General features: G+C 34.6%; 1 protein-coding gene across 1 annotated transcript in view; it reads right to left on the bottom strand.

Moving 5' to 3' along the window:
• FBXL17 (F-box and leucine rich repeat protein 17) overlaps positions 1 to 17,672 on the bottom strand; it is a 577,026-nt gene that overhangs the window by 547,231 nt on the left and 12,123 nt on the right. Inside the window, exons 2-3 of the mRNA XM_044680303.1 lie at positions 15,613 to 15,735; positions 12,204 to 12,461 (exon numbers count right to left, since the gene is read on the bottom strand). Coding sequence (XP_044536238.1) covers positions 12,204 to 12,461; positions 15,613 to 15,735 — 381 coding nt within the window. The remainder of the gene's footprint in view (positions 1 to 12,203; positions 12,462 to 15,612; positions 15,736 to 17,672) is intronic.

Below are 17,672 nucleotides of genomic sequence, written 5' to 3'. Positions count from 1 at the left end.
TCACTTCTAGATTCTCCCACTCCAGGAATCTACAAAAGAAATCCCAGTATCCAGCACGAATCTTAGAACAGAAAAGCCACAAAGTGAGTGCAAAGAACAAGCCTCTGGGAGCTTTAAAGCATATTCAGCACCCCAGCCTGCTCAGATGCAAAAGCCTTGCTTACCCAAGCCCTTCCCAAGGCATGGGATTTCAAAAGCCAAATTAGGGAAAGCACTCTTCTGTGCTTCAGGACCTTCCAAGGTGGGATCAGTACCCCTTAAGTGAGCTAAACACAGAGCTGGAGATGAGCCCAAGCATTCTCCAAGACCATGGATACAGGAGAGCAGCATGAAAGAAGCATAAGGGTTTGTGGGGAGCAACTCCATTTTAGCACTCCAAATCTAAAGAAAGCCTAAGCCTGGTCCAAATAAGCTAAACCTAAGGAGAAGCCTCCAAGCATTCCAGATGGGGTTGACTATAATCACTGGCCCAAACACAGCTTCCAAGAGAAAGGTCCAAGGGTCTGATGCCTATGGTGAGAATCCAGCATAGGAATAGCCCTTGAGCTTAGCAATGGGAAAGCAGAGGGAGGATCCAAGGCAGAGCCTACAATAGAGAAAATCCTTCAAAGATTGCTCCTAATTTGTCCCACTATACTCAGGACCAAGGAGGCCTTGACCACATTTTGCCAGGCTTGACTTGAGCATATACCCCTCAGCCTACATATGGAAGCAAAAGAGATGAGAAAGCCAAGGAAAACAATGATACTCTGAGGAAATGTAAATATCTTTGTTTGGAAAAAACCCAGGAAGTAGTAGTAGTAGTAGTAGTAGTAGTAATAATAGTAATNAGCAATGGGAAAGCAGAGGGAGGATCCAAGGCAGAGTCTACAATAGAGAAAATCCTTCAAAGATTGCTCCTAATTTGTCCCACTATACTCAGGACCAAGGAGGCCTTGACCACATTTTGCCAGGCTTGACTTGAGCATATACCCCTCAGCCTACATATGGAAGCAAAAGAGATGAGAAAGCCAAGGAAAACAATGATACTCTGAGGAAATGTAAATATCTTTGTTTGGAAAAAACCCAGGAAGTAGTAGTAGTAGTAGTAGTAGTAATAATAGTAATAGTAATAATAATAATAATAATAATAATAATAATAATAATAATAATAATAATAATAATAATAATAATATTATCCTGGCTCTAGAAGAAAAGAACAAGAGGTACAGAATGGAAAATCTAAAAGTAAAAAAAAAAAGGCAAAGGAAATCAACACCTACTCACAAATAATTGAAAAACCCCACTTATGAACTAAATGCCCCCCAGATTAGAGTAGTCCAAACAGAAAATAACTTCGTAAGATAATAAGAAATATTAAAATAAAGCCAAGTGATTGAAAAAAGAATAAACAATGAAGTATGGCATATCCAAAAAACTGACCTGAAAAGCAAATGAGGAGAATGGCCTAAGAATTATCCAAATATCTAAAACTATGATCAAAAATGAACTCTGGATATCCCATTTCAAGAAATTATACACAAAAACTGCTCAGAGCTCTTAAGAATAAGGGAGCAAGGTAAAAACAAAAAGAATTCAATAGTCACCTCCAGAAAGAAACCCCCAAATGCAAAATACAAAGAACATAGGCAAAATCTAGGGATTATAGGTCAAAGACAATATATTCCAAGAAGTCAAAAAAGGGGTTCGAGTATTGAGGAATGACAATAAAAATCACCCAAAACATAGCAACTACTATTCTAAAGGAGATGAGATCTTGAAGTGATACTCCAAAATGCAAGAGATAGCAAGACAAAGGTTTACAGCCAATGCTGCAGAGCAAACTGAAAATAAGACCAGTTTAGATGAAATCATCCTAAAAATGAAACTTTTAAAGGTTTATAACTATCAATGAAATGATAAATCATGAATTTAAAAGAGCAGAAATGAAACAAGCAACTTATCTCCTGACCAAGAGGATGAATTAACTTTAATTTTTGTCAACTTTAATTGCCTGTTTCTGATAAGAATAACACACTTCCAGGAAAAAAGAAGTTATTTAGTTCAGCCCTACTATCAGTTACCAAAACATAACAAGAGACAGGATTAACATTTGTGTCTCAAATAGAAATAAACATCTATTTGGACACATACAACAACATACTATCCACTACAATATCCTTCCAGCTCAGTAGTGGCCCAAACCAGGGTAGGGCAGTGTGAAGAACATTTCAGGATACTGCTAGTAATTGAGAATTTTGCATATCTTACATTTCCAAGAATTTGAAAGAAAAACAGGAAGGGTCTGATTAAAGTCAAAGAACAGATCTAAGTGAACATTGATAAAACCCCTTCTCTCTTTCATGTTTATCTAGCCTACAGTGAAATCCAGGCCTAAAATTTTGAGTTTTAAAAGACCTACCTTTCTGAATTGTTAGAAGAAGTTTCTACAACAGAAATTTCCCCAATGCCAATACCATCACAGACCAGCAACTCAACCCAACCTGACCCCAGAAAATAATCTTACCTAAGTGTATATTAATTGCAAGTAGTTTTGTGGGTGTGGGTGTGTAGAGTTTTTTGGTTGTTTTTGTTTTCTGCTTAAAAAGTTCCTCTGTTTTAATAATACGTTATTCCTCACTAACCATCAGGTGAGAGGCCTTAGTAAATGTGAAAGGAAAATGGTACTTAATATATTATTTGCATGGATGAATATACACAAATATAAAATTATATAAATGTACTTATTTAGCAAGGTTTAAATAATTGTTAAGAATGAAAATAAAAACATAATAGAAAAATATATTCTAAGTATTTTGGATGCATCTATGTGATTCTATTTATTTTGGGGGGAAATATACATAGATTAAAAATTCAGCTTCTGATACTCTTATAACATTAAAATTGGTCCATACTTTACATGCATTAATTACTTAAATTTGTTTATAAACCATAAGGGTATGATCCCATGAACTGCTAGGAGATAATTTTGCCAATTCCTAACTTTTTTTTCTTACACCCTTATTTTCTATCTTAGTTAATCAATCACTGCAGAAGAGCAGTGAGAACTAGGCAGTGGGGGTTAAATGACTTGCCCAGGGTCACACAGTTGTCTGAGGCTAGATTTGAACCTAGGATCTCTTTTCTCTTTGGCCAGGCTCTCAATTCACTAAGCTTTTCCAACTTATAACTTTTTAATTAGAATCTTAACCTTGATGATTTATATAGTAAAGATATTGTAATACATCTGTCCTGGTAACATTTTTTAAACTAAATAGCTCAAAATGTGTACTTCTGAAATCACAATTTGGGAACCACTGAAATTAAAAAATAAAAATTAGCTCTTTCAACTTATATACCAGGAAGGATGCTCAAAACCAAATTTAAGTAATTATTTTAAGGTTTAGAGTGCTGTCTTCAGTAGAAAAGCACCCTAATTCTATTTTCTATACCCCAAATGATACTGATATCTAAATATGAAAGAAAATCTGAAATTAAACTTTCTACTTTTCCACTTTCAAACTATGCCAACTAAAATTTTCATACTAAATAATCAACCATAAAATCATTTTACTATTTCATACAAAAATAAACTTTAATCATGAGTTCAATAGTACCTTTATGTACCTAAAAACCATCAGATATGATAGGAAAAATGTAAACAATTGCATTAAAATATGTAATAGCTCTCTTCTCTCTCTAAAAAAATATACATATACATACACACACTCACAGATGCCCTGACATATGAATATACATGTATATGCATACACATATATAAATATAGAATGTGTACATACATACATTATTCAATAACATCAAAAATCTTAGTTGTAGCATTAAATTGTCCTAGAATCTAACTTCATCCTAACATTATATACAACTGCAAACTCATCTTAGCTAATCTCAACAAGGTTCTCATAATAAATAGCAAGGCAATCCTTTTATTCTTCCCATAAGTGACTATGTATCCCACACCCTAGAAAAGACTATTCCAAATCTTTCCTCTCCTCAAGACTCCCAAACAACACTCTTCTGTCATCTCAGTAGATGGCCTTACCTCATTTACTGTGGAAACTGAGGCCGGTAGCCATTAACCTAATTAAGAAACGACTTCTTTAAAAAATCTATTTTCAATGTCCTTTCCCCAGCCTTTGTAATTTGGCCTCTGACTTCATCATTTAATTGAAACTGTTTCCTACAAAGTTATTAATAATTCTCTTGTCAAATATCATTTTTTAACCTCTCTGTAGCAGACTATCTTCTCCTAGACACTGTCTACTCTGGGATTTTGTGACACTATTCTCATCCTATGGCAGAGTATCCTACATGTAGTCCTCAAATTAGAGCTTTCCTAAATTGTGGTATATGATGGCAATGGAATACTATTGTCCTGTAATGAATGATGAACAGGATGATTTCAGGAAAGAGCTAGAAAGAACTACATGAACTGATACAGAGTGAAATAAGTAGAATTAGGAAAACACTATACACAGTAACAGCATTATTGTGGAATGATCAACCGTAATAGACTTATCTCAGCAATACAATAATCGAGGACGATTCTGAAGGACTTACAGCAAACAATGTTCTCCACTTTCAGAGAAATAAATCAGTGAAATAGGAATTCAGATGAAAGCATACAATTTTTTACTTGTTTATAGTTGGGGTATATGTTTTGGGGTTTTGGTATTATTCACTTACAAAAATGAACAATATGAAAATATGTTTTGCACAATAATACATGTAAAACCCAGAAAAAAATTAAACTTAATTAAAAAATAGAATTATGGTTGTTCTCCAAGACTGCTCTGGATCCTCTTCTCTCTTTCTGTGCTCTTAATGATCTCATTATCTCTCATAGGTTCCATTTTCCTCTCTTTTTAAGGGGCCTCCGAGATCTATATTTCCAATCCTAATCTCTCTACTAAGCTCTAGTCTTATCATAAATTGTCCAAAGCACATTTTGAACCTGTGCCTTAAATACAACATATTCAAAATTGAACTTCTTAATCAAACCTTTGTCTTCTCCAAACACTCCTTTTTCTTTTGAGAATGCCATCTTTTCAGACACACTTAATCAAGTGCAAAGAATGAAACAATATCTAATCATGAGGCGCTTACATTCTAATGGGAGACAACAAAGACACATGAAAATATATATAGTGTAAGCATAAGAATACACAAATACATGCCAAGAAGTTAAATACAAAGTCATGGGTAGTTGGGAGATCAGGAAAAGATTCATGCATAAGATGATGCCTAAATTGTATTTTAAAAGATGAGGTGAACTCTAGGAGGCAAAAGTAAGATAAGAGTAAACTCCATGCATTGGAAATAACCAAGGTAAAGGCACAGAGATGGGAAATGAAGTACCAAGAGTAAAAAATGGAAAAGTCACATTAGTTAGACTGCAAAAAATCCAAGGAGACCATCTAAAGAGGATGGAAAATAGAATTTCAGATGAGCTTGGGGCTTTAAAAACTAAACAAAAAAGTTTATTTTTGATCCTAGAGGCAGCAAGAAGTCACTGGAGTTGCCTAAATAGGGAAGTCACATAGTCAAACGTATTTAAGTAAAGTTGTTTTGGCATCAGAGTATGAGGATGGACTGGAATAGGAAGAGACTTGAGGCAGAGACCAATAGGAACCCACTGTAATAATCTAGGCAAGAGTTAATGAGGGTCTGAGCTAAGGTGATAGGTGTATAAGTATAGAGAAAAGGTCAGGCCCAAAAGTTGTCAAGGTAGAAATAGCAAGATTTGACAACTGACACGGGATGACGAACAGTGAGGAATCCAGAATAATGATGACCATAGAGATGTTTAGAATAAGAGAGGGCTTCATTTTTTTACATACTGAGTTTAAAATGTTTCTAGGATATCAATTTGGAAATGTCTAACTGGTGATCCAAACAATCTCTGGGGAGAAAGTGGAACTGAATCTCCAGATAAAAGTTAGATATTCAGAAGAATATTAGACCAATGGGAGATGAAGAGGACACAAAGAATGAAGATGAATAAGAGAAAGCTTAGTACGGAACCTTGTTTTCTTCTTTCTGTGCTTTTATACAAACTATACCTCATAGCCAGAAGACTCTCCCTCCTACCTTACTTCTTTTATGATTAATGCTGTTGTTCAGTCATTCAGTCGTGTCCAACTCTCCACTCCTCCATGGAACACAGCATTCTAATACTGTCCATGGGGTTTTTCTGGCAAAGTGGCAAAAATACTAGAGTGATTTGCCACTTCCTTCTCCAGTAGATTAAGGCAGAGGTTAAGGGGCACACAACTAGTAAGTGTCTTTGAATGAATTTGAACTTGGGTCTTCCCAACTCCAGGTCTAGCACTCTATCTCCCCTAAGTCACTTCACTGCCATGATTTTATAATCATGCCATGGTTTTATAATCAGATATTTCTTTCAAAATCTGGCTTGTGTCCTCTTTTATAGGAGGCCTTTCCTGACTTTCCCAAAAAGCTAGTTCCTCTTTGCCCAAAGTACCTTATATAATCTCATAGATATGTACTTTTCCTCTATAGAACTTAAAGTCCTTAAGGTCAGAAACTGTAATTAATTTTTGTCTTTGATCTCCAGAGCCTAGTACATTGTAAATGTTTAATAAATGTGTGTTGATTGAATACAGAGAGTATCTCATACCACTTATGGCATATTTTAAACCCTTAAAGTTTCAAGTGTGTTTTCATGGTACAGTTGTTGTCTCAGTTCAAATAAAAAGCCTAATAACAAATTTATTTCAACTCAATTCTATTTATAGAAACATGTAATAATTTTCATTTGTTCCAGAAATATATAGTGTTACACAAGTTTCCCAGACTTGTCAAATATCTTTTAGAACAAAGAGTTTGAGTTTATATCAGATCATGAGAAGACAAGACTCAAGAGCAAAATGACCTGAGCTCCAATCCTTACCACCATTTATTTGTGTGCCTTTAAAGGTTAAGTGAAATGGATTTGAGGCACTAGAAAAACCCTAGGTTCAAATTACCACTCTAAGACTTACAACTTATATAATTTTACTAACAGTAGCATTGTTATGAATATGTCATTATATAATTCATAGCCTCTGACATTTATTTATATAGCATTTTAAGGTTTATATAGTTTCATATAAATTATCCCACTAAAGAAAATACTATTATCCCCCTTTAACAGTTAAAGTAATAACTAAAGCTCAGAGAGATAAAATGAATCACCCACCATCAACTAATAAACAATGAAGGCAGAATTCAAACCAAGGTCTTTCTTGATTCCAAATGAAATATCCTTTTCATCATATCGAAAAATGCCTCTTAAGTAAAGCCATACCAACTCATAAGCTCTTTGAGATTTTGCTTCCTCATTTGTAAAATGAATACACAGCTAGATGATCTCTCAAGCCTATCAACTTGAAAATTTATGTAATTTCCCCCCATCCAAGCCTATTTTATTTATATTTATTAGAATAATAATACCAGCTGTGGCTTAAAGGATTGTTATGATAGAAGTACTTTGTAAACCTATAACACATTATATAAAAATGTTATCATTACTACATTTCAATTCTTAATCTTGGCAATTAGCAACTTAAGAAAAATAATCAGTAAAGCTAGGTATGTGCAGCAGTTGTCAAGACTACAAAATTAGCTTAATTAAAATGAAGGGGATATCTGATATGGTTACAAACACTTTGGTTTTTATTCTATTTACATCTTGGATTTATCTTCCAAACTGCTTCTTAGATAATAGGAAAGCAGTCCTTGTCCTTGAGCATTTCCTACAGTTATTTTCTCAAATATCCAAATGCTTTGATTTCCTGCTTCATTCTACCTGCAAAGGAATGAATAACAAGAGCAGGTGCCCCATAAATTAAATATATCAAGTTAAATATATGACCCTCTGTGGTAAATGCCATCCCAAATGTCATAAGGAGCCAAATTATAAATACTAGAAAAAAGTAATTCTAGCAATTAAGCCCTTTTGGACAAGAACCAAGAGAAGTTTGTTTTAAACTGAATGTTAACATGTCATCAGTTAAGCTGCCAGGTGCCTACATTTTATGTCACTGGTTGAAAATATGACAAACTCTTTAATCCAGTATGATTATGGAATGAAATAATCTTCTTACCAAATACCCTGGTTTGTAGAAAATAGCCATATTTTTAATATATTTAATTAGAGAATTAAACTATAATAAAATATACTTGAAGAGGCAGTGCAGCATAGTAGATAATTAGATTTGGGAATCAGGAAGACCTGGGATCAATTCTCAACCATGATGTATATGATATGTTCTTTAACCTCTCAGAGCCCAAGTAATTTCCTAGACTTCAAGTTTTAGAGAGGGTGACAATCTGCACTGGTTGAGGACTTTACTCGGTACATAAACTGTATCTGTATAGAATATAATTTAATCTGGACCAAGTCATAAGGCACTTACAGATCTTATAGTGCCATGTCAAAGTTAGAAGCAACTGTACTATGGATACATGGAAAATCCTTAGAGGTAATAATCAAGTAAAACTGGCTACATTTAAAGCTAGTTTCAAAAGTCAAGATTAGTGATCCACATTCTATAATGCACTATTGTTATCATTGTTCCCAATTTTAATTTGTGAAGAAATCCTAAACATACTTACACACACCTCTCCAATGAACATCCAAACCACCTAACACTCACACCCATTAGAGTCTCAAACTTGAAAGGTAACTGCTTTTGGTAACATTAATACACAGTTCATATGGAAAAATATTAAAAAGCTGCATTTCCTACAACTGGTTAAGAAAATTAGTGTTTTGGTCAGACTATACAACATGATTTGTGCTACTTACAAATGAAAGCTTTATCATGTATTATTTTAAAATACTCCATTTTGTAGCAGAAATTTTATAATCTTTTCTCATTTCTCCCAAATTAGAAAATAAAGAGCTACAATAACTACACTGTTCACTGTTCATTAAAATGAAATCCCAAGGGCAAAAAGGGAACTAGGTTCCTATATAATTTTACTTGGGAGGTGGGGAAGAATAACATTTCTATTAGAATACAGACTGATCACATTATGTATACTCAATCTAAGTCACACCACATGACTTGGGAAGAACGAAATTGAAGCAATTAGGTCAATGTGAATAGCATATATCTATGGGCTTTTGGGGAAGCTAGGTGGCACAATGGATAAGAATACTAGGCCTGGAGTCAGGAAGACTTGAATTGAATGTAACTTTAGGTATTTACTACTTGATACTTCTGGGCAAGTCACTTAACCTACTTCGCCTCAGTTTCCTCATCTGTAAATGAGCCGGAGAAAGAAATGGCAAACCACTCCAGGATCTTTGCTAAGAAAAACTCCAAATGAGGTCATGAAGAGTTGGACACAACTAAAACAATTAACAAATGGAACCCTGGAAAGATTATATCTTTTAGGGCCATCACTAGTGGTTTAAAAAATTGACAGTTTAAATCAAATTTATAACACCAACTTGTCAAATCTGATTTGTAGAAGTCAACATTCAAAAGGTTCTATTTCATACTCATCAGATGGGCAAAGATGACCAAAAAAAAGGAAATGACAATTCTTGGAGGTGTTCTGGGAAGATAGGACATTAGTGTACTAATATAAGCCAAATGTTGTTGTTATTGGTCAATTGTGCCAAAATCTTTGTCAATGCCACTTGGAAAACTCCAAATGGGGTCATGAATAGTAGGGCACAACTGAAACAACTGAACAACAACAAAAATATTGGAGTAGTTTGCCATTTCCTTCTCCAGTTCATTTTACAGATGAGGAAACAGAAGCAAAATGGGTTAAGTGACTTGCCCAGAAGTATCAACTAGTAGGTACCTAAGGTTAGATTCAATTCAAGTCTTCCTGACTCTAGGCCTAGTATTCTTATCCATTGTGCCACCTAGCTGCCCCGTATAGGTAAGTACAAAACAAAAAAGCAAAAAAATAATTTTTAAGAGAAAGAATTAGCCTCAGAAAGTTGACTAAGCTGGGTTCAAGTCATTCCTCTGATACAACCTGGGCAAGTCACTTAACCTCTCAGTTTCCTAAGCAAATCAATAAAACTTCCCAATCTACATTGAAAGAAGTTCTTTCATGGGACCACTCTACACTAATTAAATCATAGATCTAGTTAAAAAACAAACCTCTATGCTAGGCTAGGCCTTCTCCTTGACAAAGCTCTTATTTTCTCATTATGCTTTGCCAATAATGTTACTTTATAAAAAAATGCTTCTCCCCAGAACACAAACCCACAATCTAGAGGCAAGGGGGAAAAAATGATTATTTACTATAGTCATTCACTGAAGAGGAAAAAATAAGTACAAGAAGAGGTCATTTCCCTAAAAGATAAACGGGTAAAAGGATATGAAAAAAATTTTCTTTTCGAAATAAGATTTCCAAACTATAAACCACCAAATGAAAACATGTTCCAAATCACTACTAATAAAAGAAATAAAAATTAAAATAAGTGAGGTTTCACCTCACTTCCCTAAAAACTGCTGGAGACTGGAAATGTCTATAGGAAAAGGATTGTGGGAAAAAGACACACAGGAACTTTGGGCAGTTATAAAGAAGTTGAAACTACTATGGATTTCTGTTGGGAATCAGGGAAGAAAAATGATTAAAATGCCCACATCCTCTGACCCAGTGATTCAGATACTGAGCATATACCCAAAGAAAGTCAAAGACAGAAAATTTCCAAATACAAAAAAAAAAAATTTAGAGCAGCACTTTTTTATAGTGGAAAAGAACTAGAAACAAAGTGGGTACCCAACAACTGGGAAATGGCTACAAAGATTAAGGTGTATGAACATAAAGGAACATTACTATGAAGATGATCAATAAAAGGAATTCAGAGAACATAAGAAGTCTGATGATCCATAATGAAAAAAAGCAAAACCTAAAGAACAAAATACACAATGACCACAACAGTGTATATAAAAAAATTCCCAAGAGGAAGTTGAGATCTAAGTAACAAATAAAAATAATCAAGATCATGGAGAAGAGATAATGATACATACCTCTTCCCTCACAAGAGAAAGGTGGAAGACTTCTAAACAGCATTTTTAGATATGTACTCAAAGTGACCACATTACAGATTTTTTGCTTGTTTCTCTTTATCACAAAAGTGAATTCAGTCAACAGGAGAAGGTAACAGAAATGATAGATGTACATAGAAAAAAATTAGTCTTTTCCTCCAAGAATATTTCATCTTTTCCTATACAGGTTTGAAGTAACCTGAGAAACCCAAATTATTATAAATGCTTCCCAACTGAAAGACGTTGAACAAATTATTACATCTTAAATATTTGTTACAGCTAATATGTTATGTCAAATTTATTTAGTTAGTTTTAAGACCCTTACCATCCACCTTAGAATCAACACTACAGAGTAGTTCCAAGGCAGAAAAGTGGTAAGGACTGGAGGTTAAGTGACTTGCCCAGGGTCATACAGCTGGGAAGGGTCTCAAGTGAGATTTGAACCCAGAACCTCTCCTATCTCTAGGCCTGGCTCTCAATCCACTGAGCTACCCAGCTGCCCCCTTTAACAAATTTATGACAAAATAAAGTTCTATTTTTATGTTCTACATGTGTAACTTATAGTACAATAGGAACCTTGGATATATATATACTTAATGTATATAGTACAAATAAGATACTATTCATAAATTGATTTACAAATCTTAAAGTGTTATTGTTATTATGTCTTTTTGAGAGTAGTTAGACCCTAATTATACTGTTATAGAAATATATGTAGCTTGTACTTTTTGCTTTTATAACCTGAGTCCAAGGACCAAAAAAAAGCAAGCTTTAAATAAAATAATCCTGCTTATAAGCAAATATAATCTGATTCACAATTTACAACCATAAACACATTATGGTAAAAAGTTTGGTCTGCCCATATAAATGGAAAAATAAGTCATGCACTCATCTAGTCTCCCTTTCAACCAGCATCCATTTGCAAGATGGCTAAGAGCATTAGAAATAAAAGCTGTGACTACAGCACAAAGCAAAAACTTGCACAGAAATTATTTTAACTGATCTAACCAAAGACAAATATCTATGGATAAATATGGAAGATTCTACATTTTGATATTTGGCAACTATTAGAAAATTTCATTCTTCCACCCTCCAGTCAATGTACTACTTTCAAAGTTCTGCTGTAAGAAAATATTTTTGAGTTCATATAACTAAATTCATTTTATCAAAGATGATTACCTGCTTGAGTCCTTCATCGGTTAATTTGTCCTGGTTGCCTACATGTACTTTCTGAAGTAAGGGGCAATGAGAGGCAACTGCAATGATAGAGGTGTCAGAAAGTTGTTTACACCTGTAGGCTGTATACCTAAGGAGTCCAGGACACTTAAACGCTAGAACACATACTCCAGTATCAGACATACTTCGACAATCAGAAATGTTGATTTCAATTATATTTTGACTCCTTGATGCGATTTTTTCCAATAGTTCATCAGTGACCTATGGAAAGAAAAAAAATCAAAATATAAATTTTAATTTTCTAACATAAAATTATTAATAATTTTTATAACTTCCTCGCTCCTCTCCACTTGAATATATGATCTGACAACCAAGAGGAAAATAAATAAGTAAAAAGATATGAAGTATTTCAAAAAAGAATACAACATAACCACAAAAAAAGTTCATATGTTAATAAAGAAAAAAGCAAAGCAACCCTGAAATATCACCTCACAACTATCAAGATGATTTTCAGAGGGGCTATCTGGGAAAACACAGATCCTAAGTCACCACTAGCAGTGCTATGAAACTGGTTATGAAAACTATTTGGACCATGCAATAAAAATTACTAAATTATTCCTAATTTGACCCAGAGATTTCTCTGCCAGGACTAATCTCCAAGGAAGCTGATAATAAGAAAAGTTTGACACATGAAAAAATATTATTTGCAGTCTTAAGATAACAAAAAACTACAAATAAAATGTGTGCTTCTCAAATGGGAAATGACTAGCTGGACAACAAACTATGGTATATGAAGATAATGGACTATTATGGCAAATGTGACAAAAGATGAAAATGTACCTATGTTAAAGTTGTGAATTGGTCCAACCACTTTGCCTAACAATTTGGAATTATACAAGAAGTACCTAGACCAGTGATGGGCAAACTTTTTAAAGAGGGGGCCAAAGGAAAGGAAAGGCTCATCTGTCAGTCTGTTTCTAAGGCAACTCTTTTGAAGTTTCATTGTATTGTATCCTACTCATTGTATTCGTCAGATTAGGAATAATGTTGCTGGGCCTGACAGAACATTTCAGGGGGCCACAGTTTGCCCATCACTGGCTGGACTATACATACCCTTTGACCGAATAATTAATTCTACTACAGGGCATATACTCCATAGACATCAAAAGAGAGAAAGGTCCTATATACATAAAATTATTTATAGCAAAACTTTTTGTACTGGCAAAGAACAGGAAATAAAGCGGCTGCCCACTGACTAGGGCAAAGCTGAATAAAAAATGATATACATGTGTTCCAAAAACTTTTAGTGTAGTTTTAAGTATTAATAGATTTAAATTATTACGGTAGGGAAGTTTTCTGGGAGCAATTGTTATGTCAAAACTCAATGTGTAAACAAATCTAACAATTCATCTTGAACTATCAAAACTAAAAACACAATTACTACTTTGTTAACTAGGAATAAATACTTTAGAGGGGGAAAAAGCACTCAACAAGTCCAAGATTTTTGTTGCTTTGTATTCTTTTAGGAAAATAAATATTCCTATTAACCTTGGCTTATATTGCTTAACTTGTTTAACACCCACCAAATGTCCAAGATGTTTTTAAAATGTCTGTACACAGTAAAAATACAGAAATATAAGCTATGTGTAAATTTCTCTGGGAAAACTATACCAAATATATATTTAAATTCATCTACATGAAAAAATACCCCATAATTTCAACCTCTCTCTTCTCCAACCACCACACCAAAAAATGACCTTGCCCTGATAGGGGAAAAAAAAAACCTCATCATTCACCTTGTTCCATATTTTATAGAAAAGAAGACTTGATTCAAAGTCTAGGGAAAAAGATTATGTGGTAGTTTACAAAGCTGACCACCACTAATACCAAGTCCCAGCTTCTAAGACACCGTTGAAACTTCATGTATTCATTTTTGTCTTATATCCTCAGCACCTAGCACAGGACCTGATATATAACAGGCAGTTTATAAGTACTTTTTGATTCATGGGGCTAGCTAACGATTGTTTTCACAGTTCAACACTCAGACCTTAGAAACTCTCACAAAAGATAAAAACCCTGACCCCAGTGACTTAATCCAACCACTTATGAGGGGAGAAAAAAAACACCAAGAAAAATCAAGTTGTGCAGCTTTCCTAGTCTGCCTTACCTTCATGATCTCATTATGGCTGTCTACTGTGACCTATGGCAGTGATGACGAATCTTTTAGAGACCAAGTGACCAAACTGGTACCTTCATGTCACATATATATGCCCCAGCCTTACCCCAGACAGGGGAGTGAGGAAATGCTCCCAATGGACTGCTGGGCAGAGGGGCAAGTCATGTGATAAATGTCCTCTGGAGTGGTAGAGAGGGAAAGGAGGGCAGTCCCCTCCAGCATGCTCTGGCACACACATGCCATAGATTTGCCAACACAGACCTACAGAGTCTCCCAGGTATAGAAGTTAAGTGACTTGCCCAACATCATACAAAAAACAACATCTGAGAGGACATTTGAATTCAGGCCTTCCTGACATTAAGACCAACACTCTTCACTGTAAGACACTATTTACTTACTTTGTTACCTATGTAAAAATTCACCAATCTTGAAGATTACACAAATTAAAAATGAAAAGTCTAGGATTCAAGAGTCGAATGACTAATTTCTAGCCTGAGAATTGTTATTATCATAGCAGGTTTTTTAGGAAAATAGAATACCTTATTCCCTCTAAAAGGGACCTAGCCATAAAATTTATTATTTTTAAACTTGAAAGTACAGTATGTCAATAACTCACCAGATATATCTTAATTTTCTAAGAGGTTCAGCATCCCAGGAAATTTATAGTCTTCTTAGATTTCCCTAATTTTAGATATCTAGGACTACCATAAATTTTATTTGCAATTCATAAACAATTAGTGCCCACATGTAAGGCCATTGTGTATGTAATTATTATTACAGTTTATCAATAAGTAAATTTCTGTAAGTATCAAAGATAAATAACTGCCCAGATTTCCTAACTTTCTCTCAGAGTAGATTGAAAGTTAGACCTAGAGTCAGGAAGACATAACTTTGAAACCTACTTCAGATACTTACTATCTCTGTGGCCCTGAGCAAATCACTTCTCTCTAATACCTCAAATTCCTCATCTGTAAAATGGAGTTAATAATAGCAGTCACAAAACCCCAGGGTTATTGTGAGAATTAAATAAGAAAATATTTGTATAGCACTTCACAAACTTTTATTATCAGCATCATCATCATTATTACTATCTTTAAATATATTTACAGGTAAAAAGTGGTATTAATTCCACATTAAAGATAGATTCTGCTCAATCCAAAAAGTATGAGAAATATAGCAAAAAGATTTCTGATTAAATTGAAAGCACATTCAGTTTCTCAAAATAATATTCCATACCTGCTGACGATTACTAAGGTCCAACTGCTTCCAAAACTGGAAGTCTAGACACAGGTCACGCCAATATTTGCAAACTAATGATGCAGAAAGGCAACGTTCATCCAGGGACAAATTGGAAAATATCTGTGAAGAAAACAAAATCTATAGTAAACAGACATAAAAAGGGAAACACTATTCTTTTCAGCTAGAAATGCAATAGTGATTTTTGTTTGTTTGTTTCTTTAGGGCTTAGATATTGTTACTGAAGAGGATGACTAGGTCATGGCATAATAATTTCCCCATTTCTCTTTCTGCTGGCTCCAGATCCAGTTATTTTATGTTGAGTGACTGGTTTCCTCCATTCCAGGTGTATTAATTTATTAAATAACTGCATAAACTAAAAAAATGTAAAAAACTTTGGCATGTGTGTCTGTGTGTACGTACACACACACACATCACACTTAATCATTAACTTTAAAATAAGATTTTTCAGATATTGGGCATCATACTTCCTGGAAAGCAGTTTGTCCACTTCTCAGTTACATGAGAACTACCCCCACTTCTTCATTTCATACTCTTTGAGACAAGGATATATAGGGGATTTGGGGAATCAAGAGATTCAAAGCTGAAAGGTTTGTGAAGGTCACTAATACACAATGATTACAGAGATGAGCGAAATTATACAAGTGAAATGAAAGGCAATACCTGGAAAATTACACTAAGTCTGCTGAGTGCTTCCCAAAGTCATGGTAAGACATCCTAGAGGAAGAAATCAAAACCACGTGGCAACAAAATGAAGTACATACATCATTACCATCACCCTCACATCTGCAAGATGTGTATATATGCAACATTCATTACCAAAAGGTTCTTTTATCTACTTCTACAACAATCCAAGAAACATTAAAGACAAAAGACTATCTATCCTAAGACTATTTAGATCTGAATGGCTCTAACAAAAAATGAGAATAAAGAAAACAAAAGCAGTAATAATCATAGTTGGTATTTATATACTGATTTAAGGCCTCCTAAGCTCCTTATATACATCTCACTTGATCCTCACTTCATGAGGTGAGTGCAGATGAGGAAACCCAGAAAAGTAACTTATTCAGAATCATACAACTGGCAAATGTCAAAAGTATAATTTTAATATAAGTCTTCCTGGATCCTAGTCCAGCAGTCTATACACTAAATCAAGTAAATAGTGAACTATAATAAATTACCCACCCCAAAAAAACAAACAACTGATAGGACCCTCAAGAGGTAGAAAGGGTAACAGGACCAACATTAAGATCCCTAAACAACAAAGGAGAAGATCAAAAAGCTCAAGGCAAGGGAAAGGGTAGTATATAAATGGAAATTTTGAGCCTTGGACTTCATCCCCTGTAAGTCCCTTAATTTTACCAAAATTCCCTTTAATCTCTCCTGCACCTCCATGTTTGCATGGTCACAATAGTTAGCTATAACTCCTCCCTCTTTCTTTTTGATTCCTGGGAGTGAGCCAGTTAGTACCTTTTAGTCTCTTTTATTAGTTTATTATTAATCAAATATTTATAAATATAATATTTAATATTTTGCATATTAATTTTAATCTCCACATTGTGGCTAACCACAAAGGGATAGAATTCTCAATTTTTTTTTAAAATAGATTTTCAGTTTAGTTAGTAAGTTTGCCAGAGAGCTGAGAGCTGGGGTTTCCCTTTCTCGTCCTATGCTCCTGTGTTTTTTTTTTTCCTTCACTGGCCACTCAGGCCGCCTGCTTTCACCCCATCTCAGCCACTGCAGACTCTGCCCACCAGCCCACCTGCTTTCATTGCCTGCTGCCTTTTCACACCCATCTGCTTGAACCAGTGTTCCTCACCATTCCCCACCCAGCCTGCCAATCCAAACTGCTTTTTTTCAATGGATGGGTGAGAACTCCAATCCCTTCCCTGACCCCACGCGGGTTTTCCAGCATGCACTACCATTTCTTTTTTTTTTTTTTAAACCCTTGTACTTCGGTATATTGTCTCATAGGTAGAAGATTGTTAAGGGTGGGCAATGGAGGTCAAGTGACTTGCCCAGGATCACACAGCTGGGAA

This window comes from Gracilinanus agilis, chromosome 1, assembly GCF_016433145.1.
Source record: "Gracilinanus agilis isolate LMUSP501 chromosome 1, AgileGrace, whole genome shotgun sequence".
NCBI classification, from domain to species: Eukaryota; Metazoa; Chordata; class Mammalia; order Didelphimorphia; family Didelphidae; genus Gracilinanus; species Gracilinanus agilis.
This window is presented reverse-complemented; position numbering and strand designations above follow the sequence as displayed.